The sequence below is a fragment of the Populus trichocarpa genome, chromosome 1 (genome assembly GCF_000002775.5).
Source record: "Populus trichocarpa isolate Nisqually-1 chromosome 1, P.trichocarpa_v4.1, whole genome shotgun sequence".
Taxonomy (NCBI): domain Eukaryota; kingdom Viridiplantae; phylum Streptophyta; class Magnoliopsida; order Malpighiales; family Salicaceae; genus Populus; species Populus trichocarpa.
Window position 1 is genome coordinate 25,766,020 of NC_037285.2, and position 12,440 is coordinate 25,778,459.

Sequence of the window (12,440 nt, forward strand, 5' to 3'; positions counted from 1 at the left end):
ATGATCATCTCAACAAAAAAAGAAAGATGGTTGTAGGCAATAACTCAGAGTTGAGAAACAAACTCATTTTCATACTTCACAACTCGATCGTGGGCGGACATTCATGAATGACAATGACCTCTAAAATGATAGGGGGTCTGTTTTATTAGAAAGGGCAACAAAAACACATTAGACAATACGTCAAAGAATGCAACACCTGTCAGAGGAACAAACACGAAAATATAGCTAATCCTGGACTCTTACAGCCATTAGCCATTCCATTTGCCCCATTCATTAACATCAGTATAGATTTTGTAGAAGGCCTTCCAAATCAGAAGGGAAGGATGTCATCATGGTAATAGTGGATCGCTTTAGCAAATACACGCATTACATAGCCCTAAGTCATCCTTACTCCGCTCTCGAGGTGGCCAAACTATTCATGAACAACGTATACAAACTGTATGGGCTACTAGCTTCTATAACTAGTGACAGGCACCCGGTGTTTCTGAGTAGATTTTGGAAGGAATTGTTCAACTTTCAAGGGGTTAATCTACACTTCTCATTGGCATATCACCCACAAACTGACGACCAGATAGAGGTCGTCAACAAGTGCATAGAACACTACTTGAGGAACTGACGACGAGACAGAGGTCGTCAATAAGTGCATAGAACACTACTTGAGGTGTATGACGAGGGACTGCCCTAATTAGTGGGCAAAATGGCTACCCTTAGTCAAATTGTGGTACAAGACTAACTATCATTCTGCTATCAAAATAACACCTTATGAAGTATTATAGGGGTTTCCTCCACCCATACACATTCCCAACTTTCCCTAAGGACTCATCAGTGGATTCAGTGGATGAATATTTATCTACTAAGAAAGAAGGGGTTAAAAGGGTCGGGACTTATCTCCAAGATGCTCAGAACAGGATGACCACAATGGCAAATAGAAAAGGAAGTGACAGAAGTTTCGAGGTTAAAAACTACGTCTACCTCAAGCTGCAACCTTACAGACAACAATCAGTTATACACAAATCCTCATAAAAAATAGCTGCAAAATATTATGGGCCTTACCAAGTGATAACCAAAGTAGAAAGAGTGGCTTACAAGCTTGATTTGCCTTTTACAACACTGATCCACCCCGTGTTCCATATATCTCAGCTCAAGAAGCATGTAGGTAACCATACAGTGCAAGGCGCTCTTCCTGTATTTCCTCAAACTCATGACCTGCAACCAAGAACCATATTAGAAAGACGAATGACAAGACGTAAGAACCAGGCGATCACTCAAGTCCTAGTTCATTGGGATGGTTTCCCACATATTAATGCAACTTGGTAATACATCGATGAATTGAAGTTGAGGTTTCCACAATTCAACCTTGAGAATAAGGTCGAACTCAAGAGGGGCAATTGCTACAAGCTGAAGAAGACGAAGAAGAAGAAATTTCATTATTTAAATTCAAACTAAAATAGTTGTTGCAAGCTCATTACGCACCATTTCAATCATAGTCAAAGCGCACTGTTTTATCTAGCTAAATAGATTCTTTCATTTCAGTTGTACGCACTGTTTTGATCATTCCTTCTCAAAGTTTCTGGAACTCTTTAGAAAGTAAAGTGACTATGTGTGTGTGTGTAACAGACTGCCAGAAGGTATCCAAGAAGAATAAAAATGAAAACCTTATGACCTATAAGAATTCAGGAAACTAACAAACCTATTTATCCTGTTATCTTCACGCTCAGTTTCAATGGCTGAACATTAAAGAGCAATACTTTCATTCCTTCCCTTCAGCTAACCTACCATTCTTATAACTGGATTTCCTCTAGCTAGTCACCATTAGTATCCCACCCATGACACTATATTAAGGACATAATATTCAATTGATTTGATTTACAGAGTTGGTGATTTTCAGCTTTTGTATCTCTGCTGTGGATGGAATCATGATAAAGATTGGGCGCTGACTTTGCTGGGTCTGTCATGTCTGGATACGGGCCTTGTATCAAGACTTGTGGCGGATTGTTTGCTCAAGCCCATTATTTGGGCTAGCTGGGAGTGAACCTTTAGTTTCAGCATTTTTTTCTTTTTACCCAAAAGAGAGTAGTTTATACCAGGGAATAGTACGAACTAGTTCCTTCAGGGTTCAGAGTAAAAAACGTCAAAAATTCAAACAATCCGAGCGTGTTCCATGTCAGACACCGCAACTTCGGCTCAAGTTCCGGGCATGAACCCGCCTGGACCCAAAGCAGATGATCCCCTCCTTCAAAACGGCTCCTCTATCGACCCTAACAAGCACTCCACCGCCGATGAAACCCTAAACAGAACGAACGACAAAGGCAATCAACAACCGGTGACTCCTGTTCGAGAGAAGAGAAGATTATCGGAAACGGCCGTTGATACGAGTTGGTTGCCACCGGGATGGGTTGTTGAAGATCGGGTTCGGACCTCTGGTGCGACAGCTGGCACCAGAGATAAGGTTAGTTGTAATTCCTTCTCAATTAATCTGAACATTTTCTTTTTTAAATTATGTTCCTCTTTTCTGGTGTGATTTATGTATTAATCCTTGCTTAATCTTTGGATATGATTTTTTTTTTATTGGCTCAGCTGCTAACTTCCAAATATTTGCGTTCTGATACTGTTTATTGTATATCTTAGAACAAATCATATTATAGTAAAATCATTAATTTATAACAATATATTTAAATTTTTTTTTACATATAGTTAGCAAGTAGAGTTTAGAGCAGATAATTTGTGGTAAAACTTAATTTTCAAACATTGAAGCAATTATAGATTTTTATTTTTTCTACATCATTCACTGGATTAAATCCGTTAGGCGTTAGAACATTCAATGCTTGCAGCTAATATAAAAACATAGATTAGGCAAATGCATGGGTATTGTAGATTTAAGGGTTTTCGTAATGCTGTTTAGGGGCGCTATGGAGTGTTTGTCAAAACCTGAGTTGGATCAAATTGAAATGGGATTTTAGTGTTGGATATATAGCCACTTTGAACAGCTACATTCATGTCTTTAAGGAACAATAGGTATTATTCATGTCTGTTTGAGCCTATCAATATGTGCTCGACATGAGACATGGTCTTCTTCCTTAGTCATCAAATGCTGTTAGTAGCCCTCTATGTTTAGGATCCGGGATGTGTGTATGTGTGTATCATGTTTGAGCTTTATTTTAGCTCTCTTCCCCACTAAAATAAAGGAAAAGAATGTGCTAATATAGGGGATGAGGGTTCCCAGATATTCAGGGGAGTAAAAGAAACTACCAAATGCACTATCTATACAACTAATAAACAATATACAAGATTAATGATCTATAAAACTCTAGAATTCTTCATTAGCAAAGCAGTTTTAGGCCCTGTTTGTTTCTGCGTTTCAAAAGTGTTTTTGAAAAAATTTGCAAATTTTTTATTTTTTAATTTGCTTCAAATTAATTTTTTTTTTTTTTGTGTGTTTAAATCATTTTGATGCGCTGGTATCAAAAATTATTTTTAAAAAATAAAAAAATATTATTTTGATACATTTCCTAGTGAAAAGCACTTTGAAAAGCAACCACACTCTCAAACATTAGTGTGCCAATTGCCAAAAGTGTCGTATTTAACCCGAACACTCGTTAAAGAATTGAGAATTTATCTTCTCATCAGATTACTTTCTGAATTTATTCCTTTTGAAAACCCCAAAATACTGCTATAAGTATATACATCCCACAAGTCCTTTTTTCTTGTACAAAAATCACAATCTCCAATCATTGAGCTCTTCTTCTACTAAATGTAAGATATTGCTAGATTCAGATGCCTTCCTGCACACTAAAAAAACAAAAGAAAGAAAGCAAGAGAAACAAAACTCCATTCATAAAGGTTTTTCTAACAATTGTTTATGGTTAGAATTGTTCCCCAAGCTGGCTCCTTGGGGGGAAAAGGAACAACACACTTGTAGACATGACATGATTGAAACAATCAATCTGTTTCTGTTTCATTTCTGAAGTTCAAGAATAGTTGAACGAACTTCAGCATGCTTGGCTGAAATTAAGAATTCAGAGTTATGCTACTCTTAAGGTGAAGAAGCATTTTGAGAGTGATTAGATTTTGCTATGGTCTTTTATTATATCAGATCCTTTTAGTTTTAATTACTCTTATTGCATGGCTAGAATCCAGCGTTATGATTTCATCACATGACATGTAAATTCTGAAATACAGCCATGCTGTGGTTTTAACCCGTGTTTGTGATTTCTAAGAGTAGAAGTCTTATGGTAAAAGAGAGGAAAAATTGTATCAAAATTACTATTTTGAGAAATTGATTATATCATTCGATAGTAAAATTTCAAGCATCAAGTAAATGGTCTCTTTTGCATGCAGTACTACATTGAGCCTGTCTCAGGTCGTCGGTTCAGGTCTAAGAAAGATGTGCAATATTATTTGGAAACTGGAACTTTGAAGAAGAGGGGCAAAGTGGCAGAGAACGTTGATGCTGATACTAATGTGAGAAAGAAATCTCTGTTCAGACAAGAGGATTGGCCCTTCCATTTATCTTTTAACATCTTTTTTCCTCTGAACTAACTTGTATGATTTTGATAGTCTGCAGAGAATTCCAAGAGTAGTAAAAACAAGTCTGGTGCAAACACAAATTTTGCATGGAACTTTGATTCTTTTAATGTTCCTGATCGGACCGAATGGTTTCTTACAGAAGCAAACGAAGATACCTGGACTCCCTTCATTGATGGTAAAAAAGTGCCTCTATATGATAAGGAACAATGGGATTTTACATTTGCATCTCTGACGACTAGCAGTCATGGTTACAGAATGCATTGAAACTTGATAGCATGTAGAACGCAGCCTGCAATGTAATGAAGGGCACAGTTTCACAGAGACTAGCTGTCTTCTTTCACCTTCTCTATTTTTTTTTGGCCACATATTTTACATCTTTTTGTTTATCGAACTCACCCGGTCTAGCTCCTTGCGGCAGCAATTCAGATAGCTTCTCAAATTGATCCGGACAATTTTGATGTAACAGAAATTCAACTAGGAGATTTTTCCACAGGTTATTTCTTGTAAATGGGCTTCCGTTTGTGATACTGTTTGCCAATTCAATAAAAGTTTCTGAAATATATTAAAATAATATTTTTAATATATATATTTATATTAACAAATCAAAAAAATTTAAACAAAAAAAAAATTAAAATTTTGATACAAATTCACCTGCCCAGGGTATTTAAGCAGCCTGCGCAATCTTATCAACAAATTCAATCGGAAAAACTAATAATGACAATTAATTATAAGTTTTAACCGAGACCACACTGAAGGAACTAAATAGTTACGATTGCCTGATCACTCACTGCAAGTCTAAGAAAAATCAAAGCGTTTTCTTTTGGTAATGTTTAAAAGCTGACCACAATTAGGTGCTCTATCGTTCAAAAAGGATCAGACACAATCCCAGGTTCATTCATAACAGCTAGTCTACAGCCATGATCAACAAATTCCTTGCCCAACAGCTAGGACACCATAAGAAAACAGATGAAGCTAACTTCATCAAAACAGGTGTGGTGAGTGTACGAGATTTCTCATTCACTTGAACCTGCAGGACCCACAAGGACCCCCTGAGAAGAACCCTCCTTCTTGCTACTATCATCCTTTACCTCGCTATCAGCCTTTCTTATCCTGATCTTGTACTTATCTTCAAAATCAGCAATTTCCTTTTTCTTCTTTACAGCAGCCTCATTAAGCCTCGCAATAACCTCCTCGATCCCCTCTTTATTGCGCTGGACAGCAGGCAGGACCTCTTTCACGGTTCTCTCTACCAGCACACCTCCAATCATCCGGTAGCAACGTCTAGATTGATCAAGCGGTTCGATCGCATTGATAACCAATGAATGCTCACTCGCATCCATCTCAAGTTCGGTTATTTTTGAGTAAATCTGGTTTAGTTCAGCCCGCATAGCATTGTACATATTCACAACTGCTTGCTCATTTATCGGTTCCCTTGGATCACTTTCTGCCATGATTCTCTGCAAAGGAAAAAATATATAGATTCAGAAGAAACGGAACCCACTCCCACTCGCATTAACACCATTGGCCAACAATTTGACAAGAGCTCCAACTAAAATTTGTCACAGATCCATTGTGGGCATCTCCATCTATACCAAAGGATTGTTCTGAGTCCAAAAGAATATCACAAAAGGGCCAGAGATGGATACTACTAATAAGCAAGCAAACAATTCAATGACACGCTACATTTAGTTTTAAAAAAAAAATCAAAACTTCAATCCCTAAATTTGCTTAAAGAGTCAAGCATAAAATAACCAACAATTTTACAACATATTTCCTTGAAATTGAAGGGTAGACATGGCTTTAATTGATGATTTCACACAAATCCCAACTGTAAATATTGCAAAACAAACCACGGATAGTGCTAGCTAGGCCCACCAAATAGATGAACATCTAGTATTATTTTGATCTCGCGAGCAATCACATGCTAATACTTTAATTGCAAATAAAAAGTTCAAGTAACGGAAAAGGATTTAGAGCTTTTACTTTGTATTGGACTCCGATCTGGTGGGAGATGAAAGCAGATCACCGATTTTACCTGAAATCAGATTGAGAAGAAATAAGCAAGTGATGTTGATGCTTTGATGTAAAAAAATAAAATTACGGAAATCAAAGTAAGTTAAGAGAGAGAGAACAACCTCCAATAATTTGGCCTGACAATGGAAGCGAGATCGAGAGCGAAAGCGAAAAGAAAATAGCCCAACGGCACTACTGTTTCACTAGATTGGGAGTTTGAGACGCAGAATTCATGCTCAACCCTGGACTCGCCGCAAAGATTTGAAATCACTGTTCTGCCCTTTTCATATAAGAGTATCTTTCCGACCAAATATATTTTCTTCTTCTTCTTCTTTTTTCGAGCAAAACAGATATTGAATTCCGAAAACTTTTATAGAGCGCAAGAGTTATTTTTTAAAATTTATTTTCAAAAAAAATATATACATTAAAAAAAAGGTTAGTTAAAGATATAACTAAAACTGATAGGTATTTCACTGTAGCGCGGAATATTGTTTATTGTGAGTGAATTCACTGCAAATTGCATTGTGCTATATTGTGGATGCATTGTGAGTGTTTTCATTGTGGACTGTACTACTTGGCTGGGGTGTGGTTGGGCTGGAGGGCAGGGCGCCAGCCTGGAGGCAAGCCCCTTGGGGCTGCTGCCTCCTGGTGCTCGGTCTGCTCGGCCTTGGGTGTTGGGGTCCACCAAGAGCGCACGTGGTATTTTGGCTACTGCGTCCACAGGCAACCGTCCAAGCGCCGCGTGTCGCTTGATTTCCTTTCTCTTGGGTGCAGTCCAAGAGCCACATGGCCCTTGGGCTGCCTATACCTTTAGTATAATTGTATTAAAAATATTTTTTTTTTAGTATAATTAATGTTTAGAGTATTAATGGTAAAAATATTATTGTTTGTGTTAATATTATTTTTTTAGTACAATTAATATTAAAAGCATTATTATAGTATTTCTTAATATTTTTTTTAGTCTAATTAATAGTATTGATTTCAAAACTTTTATTATTTGTTCTATTAATATTATTTTTTAGTATAATTAATAGTATTAATCTCTAAAATATTATTATATTTGGTGTTATAAATAATATTATTTTTATATTAATTCATATTATTGCTACTAAAAATATTATTATTTGTATTGTAAATATTATTATCATCATTAATAAATTTTAAAAAACTGCTATTACTATGAAAAAAAATCACGTTGGGACACGTTGCACTTGGGTTCCCTCCTGAGGGCGGACAGCACAGGCACCATGTGGCGCATGGCCTGCTTCCTCTGCGTTGCAGTCCAAGCATCAGGTGGCGCTTTGGCTTAGGTCCTGCTAGGCATGGCCTAAGGCTAGCCTTGAGCCTGGCATGACAGGACCCAAAATAGCATTGGGTCCTGGCCACTAGCAGACCAAGCACCACGTGGCGCTTTATTTACACTACCCTAGGTCGGCAACACAACGCCACCTCGCGCTTTGTCTGCCCGGCCTTGGGCGCTGGGGCAGACCAAGAGCGCACGTGGCACTTTAACTGCCACGCCCACAGGCAGGCCGCCCAAGCGCCACGTGGCGCTTGATTTCCTTTCTCTTGGGTGCAGTTCAAGCGCCACGTGGCGTTTGGGCTGCCCGTACTTTTAGTATAATTGTATTAAAAATATATTTTTTTTAGTATAATTAATGTTTAGAGTATTAATGGTGAAAATATTATTGTTTGTTTTGTTGATATTATTTTTTTAGTATAATTAATATTAAAAGAATTATTATATTATTTCTTAATATATGTTTTTAGTATAATTGATAGTATTGGTATTATAAATATTGTTATTATTTTAGTCTAATTAATAGTATTGATCTCAAAACTATTATTACTTGTTCTATTAATATTATTTTTTAGTATAATTAATAGTATTAGTCTCTAAAATATTTTTATATTTGGTGTTATAAATAACATTATTCTTATAATAATTCATATTATTGCTACTAAAAATATTATTATTTGTATTGTAAATATTATTATTTTCATTAAAATTTTAAGAGTATAATTATTATTATCATCATTAATAAATTTTAAAAAACTGTTATTACTATGAAAAAAAACCACGTTGGGACACGTTGAACTTAGGTTCCCTCCTAAAGGCGGACAGCCTGGGCACCACGTGGTGCGTGACCTGCTTCCTTTGCGTTGCATTCCAAGCGCCAGGTGGCGCTTTGGCTTTGGCATTTTCAGGCATGGCCCATGGCTAGCTTTGGGTCTGGCAGGGTAGGACCCAAAATAGCATTGGGTGCTGGCCGCGAGCAAACCAAGGGCCACGTGGTGTTTGGGCAGCACAGCGCCACCTGGCGCTTGGCTGCTTCCTCTTGAATGCAGCCTAAGCACCACGTGGTGCTTGGACTGCCTCCACTTTTAATATAATTACAAGTATTAGTATTAAAAATATTGTTATTAGTTTTCTTAGTATTCTTTTTTTAGTATAATTAATTTTTAGAGTATTAATAGTAAAAATATTATTGTTTGTTTTGTTGATATTATGTTTTTAGTACAATTAATATTAAAAGAATTATTATATTTTTTCTTAATATATTTTTTTAGTATAATTGATAGTATTGGTGTTAAAAATAGTATTATTTTTTTTGGTATAATTAATATTAGAATTATTATTATATTTTTTTTCTTTATATATTTTTTTAGTATAATTAATAGTATTAATCTCAAAAATATTATTATTTTTGGAGTTATAAATAATATTATTTTTATAATAATTAATAATATTGATACTAAAAATATTATGATTTGTTTTATAAATATTATTATTTTCAGTAAAATTTATAAGAGTATATTTTATTGTAATTAATATTATTAATAAAATAATTGATGAATTTGAAAGAAAATGTTATATCATTTACTAATTTTACCAAATGTATTGTAATAATAATTTTATCAAATTACACTTAATTTTACATTTACTTTCATTTACAAATTATTAGTTGCAGAACCAAAAATAAACTTGGGTCCTGCCATGTACACAACCCAAATAACCTTAGGTCCTGCACGGCCTAACCTAAGGCTAACTCAAGGCTAGACTTGGGTCAGGTTGGGCAAGACCCAAAATAACATTGGGTCCTGCACAACCTGACCCAAGGCTAACTCAAGACTAGACTTGGATCAGGTTAGGCAGGATCCAAAATAGCCTTGGATTCTGGCCGCAACAGGATTAAATATGCTTGGGATCTAGCTTGGTAGGATCCAAATAGACTTGAGTTCTACTCCCAACCTTTTTTGAAAGTTAAAGGTGAGTCTGCGGTGTAGTACGGGCCACCTAACTAATTTTTACTATTTTCGTAGTTGTATAAAGTTTGCATGCCTTTTATTTTTGAAGAGGCATAATTTTATTTATTTAATAATTTGATTATATTATTATAATATTTTTTATGTACTGCTATAGTTATTATAATTATGTGTTATTGAACATAAATATTAACAGATCTTGCACCTATAAAAATGTTTAATCTAAATTTTGTATAATTTTATAGCGTATTTTTTCTAACATGGTAGCAATTTTTAAATTTATTTTTATTAATTAAAAATAAACTTAGAATATTTATATCCTGAAAATAAAATAAAATAATAATATTTTTTAGAAGAAATATATAATTTTTTCAACATGTATAAAATTTAAAATTTTAATTGTTCTTGATTTTTTAAAGAATATTAGTGTATCTCTTAATTTTATAATTTTATTAAAAAATAGAATTAATTAAAAAAATAATAAAGAATTAAATAATACACAAGTGGACTCTTGTGCTCCCATAAACTTTTGAATTACTTGAATGACGTTAATATGGGTTGATCTGACATTAAAAAAATGACTTCTTTTATTTTAAAGATTTTATATATTATAAAAATATATTCAATATACATCATAAATTTATATAGTAAGAGCTTTCTATTAGATTAAAAAAAAATTGTAATAAACTTACGTCAATAAATTATAATTCAGAGTATTTAGTCGAAAAACTTTCTCTCTTATATGTATTTTTTTTCAACCTGGTATTAATTTTTTTTTATATAAGTATACATGATAAGATGAACCTAATATGATAAAACTAGTCTTGATATCTGCGCTTCATTGTAAGAACAAACTATTTTTTATGTAAAAAATTGATATTCATGTATTTAAATAAAATTAAAAAATATAATAAATTAATATAATAAACTCGTAACCATATTAATTAAGACCAAGCCAACTCATGATATCCCACCAAATCTACGGCACAAATCATGTGATTGGAATAACCATATAAAAAAATAAAAAGAATTAAAAAGCTTTTAAAAAAATGCATGTTAATTTTTCAAACCCGTGACATGAGTTATTAGATTCGAAGCACTTGATCTAAAAAGAAAAACATAAAATTCAATTCTCAATCAATTAAATATTAAACCACTTGACCCACCGACGCCAAATTGTATCACTACCGGTGACATGCGCCGTACCAAAAGAAAGACGACACGACGACACTTCCAATGACATAACAGAAGGATATTTTTGGACACTAGAAGGCACTATACGCGCCTATAGGCGTGTCCCTGGGAGCGAACACGCACACCCATCTTTTTGTTTGTTTTTTATTTAACCAAATATAGAATTACCTTGAGCTGATTTTATAATTAAAAAAAAAACACTACGAAAAACCAAACCTCAAGCTTACTTTTTATGACTTCAAGAGTATTTTTGTTGTTTTATTATGTGTTTTAATTGTTGATTATTTTTTTTATATTTGTATAAATATCAAATTGTCTTTCAACTTAAATTATAATAACCAAAAAATCATTGTAAAAATTAAAAAAAAAACTTGATGTCATGTTTATTTTTTTTGTTTTAAGAAGTATTTTGTTTATTTTACTATGTAATAAAGATGAAAAAAATATTTATATGTCTCAACTATATTTGAAAATAATAAATAAATCATGTAAAAGAACTTTAATATCCTTAAAAATCAATATTAAGTTTTTGGAGTGGAATGGCAAAAACATGATTATACTATTCCAGTAAACCGTCATAATGGAATTACATTGATATTTCAAGTCCAATTAACTATTTTTAATAAAATAAATAAAAAAAGAAAAGGTCTCGCCCTCGTTATTTCCACATGCAAGATAATCAATGATATTAATCTTTTAGTTCAGTCTTGGAGTTTTCAACATCCTCAGCCATGAAGGTAGGGTCCTTCAATGGAGATGGCAAAACTACCAGTCCAGATGGATACAGAGTAAAATATGACCCAGACGAGAGTGGGTGGGTGCCGAGGCATTTTCCTTTCGATTATAAACAAGAATGGAGACAAAGAACATGTCTCCCGGAATCCAATCCCGATTTTGTATGAACATGCTTAATTGTTTTCGTTATTTTGTTAAACATATTTCTTAAACAATTAATTCTTTAAAGTACTCGTTTTAATGAAATTATTTTTTAATTATTTATATTAAGTAGAAAACTACATTACATGGGTTTTTCGCTGTAAGTATAAATACAGTATGCTATGAATTACTACAATAAAATTACTCATATGCTCTTAAGTGGAGAAAAAAAAGTCTTGGGGATTGGATGCTTTTCTCTTTTTCACTTACCCATTTGTTATTAAAAAATTATTCAGAGATATTCTAGAATTTTTTTTTACGATAAAAATATTATTTTATCTTTAAAATCAGTAAAATTTAGAATTATTGATCAAAAACTTTTATTTTTTTTACTTTTCATAAACATTAAAACAATAAAATATTTCTTTACTTCCAAGACAAAAAAATATTGGGATGTTGGACAAGGGTATTTATAGTTTTTTCACTATTCATGTATAGTTAAATAATGTTGTTGGCCTTAGAAAAGAAGAAAATAACGTTTGCATTTAGAGGTATTTTTATCC

The 12,440-nt window shown here is 33.6% G+C and overlaps 2 protein-coding genes across 2 annotated transcripts; one reads left to right on the forward strand and one right to left on the reverse strand.

The window, feature by feature from the left end:
- The first annotated feature begins 2,043 nt into the window (after positions 1-2,043).
- Positions 2,044-5,098, forward strand: LOC7485704 (methyl-CpG-binding domain-containing protein 5). Its single transcript, XM_002299836.4, has 3 exons — positions 2,044-2,449; positions 4,339-4,461; positions 4,558-5,098. Exons 1-3 carry the CDS (start codon positions 2,162-2,164, stop codon positions 4,789-4,791), a joined length of 645 nt encoding a protein of 214 aa, XP_002299872.1. The 5' UTR covers positions 2,044-2,161; the 3' UTR covers positions 4,792-5,098.
- A 225-nt stretch (positions 5,099-5,323) lies between these two features.
- LOC7465111 (prefoldin subunit 2) lies at positions 5,324-6,884 on the reverse strand. The gene is made up of 3 exons (XM_002298319.4): positions 6,663-6,884; positions 6,511-6,562; positions 5,324-5,984 (listed from the first exon to the last, which is right to left on the reverse strand). The coding sequence occupies exon 3, from the start codon at positions 5,976-5,978 to the stop codon at positions 5,541-5,543; it is 438 nt and encodes a 145-aa protein (XP_002298355.1). The 5' UTR covers positions 5,979-5,984; positions 6,511-6,562; positions 6,663-6,884; the 3' UTR covers positions 5,324-5,540.
- Positions 6,885-12,440: the final 5,556 nt, after the last annotated feature.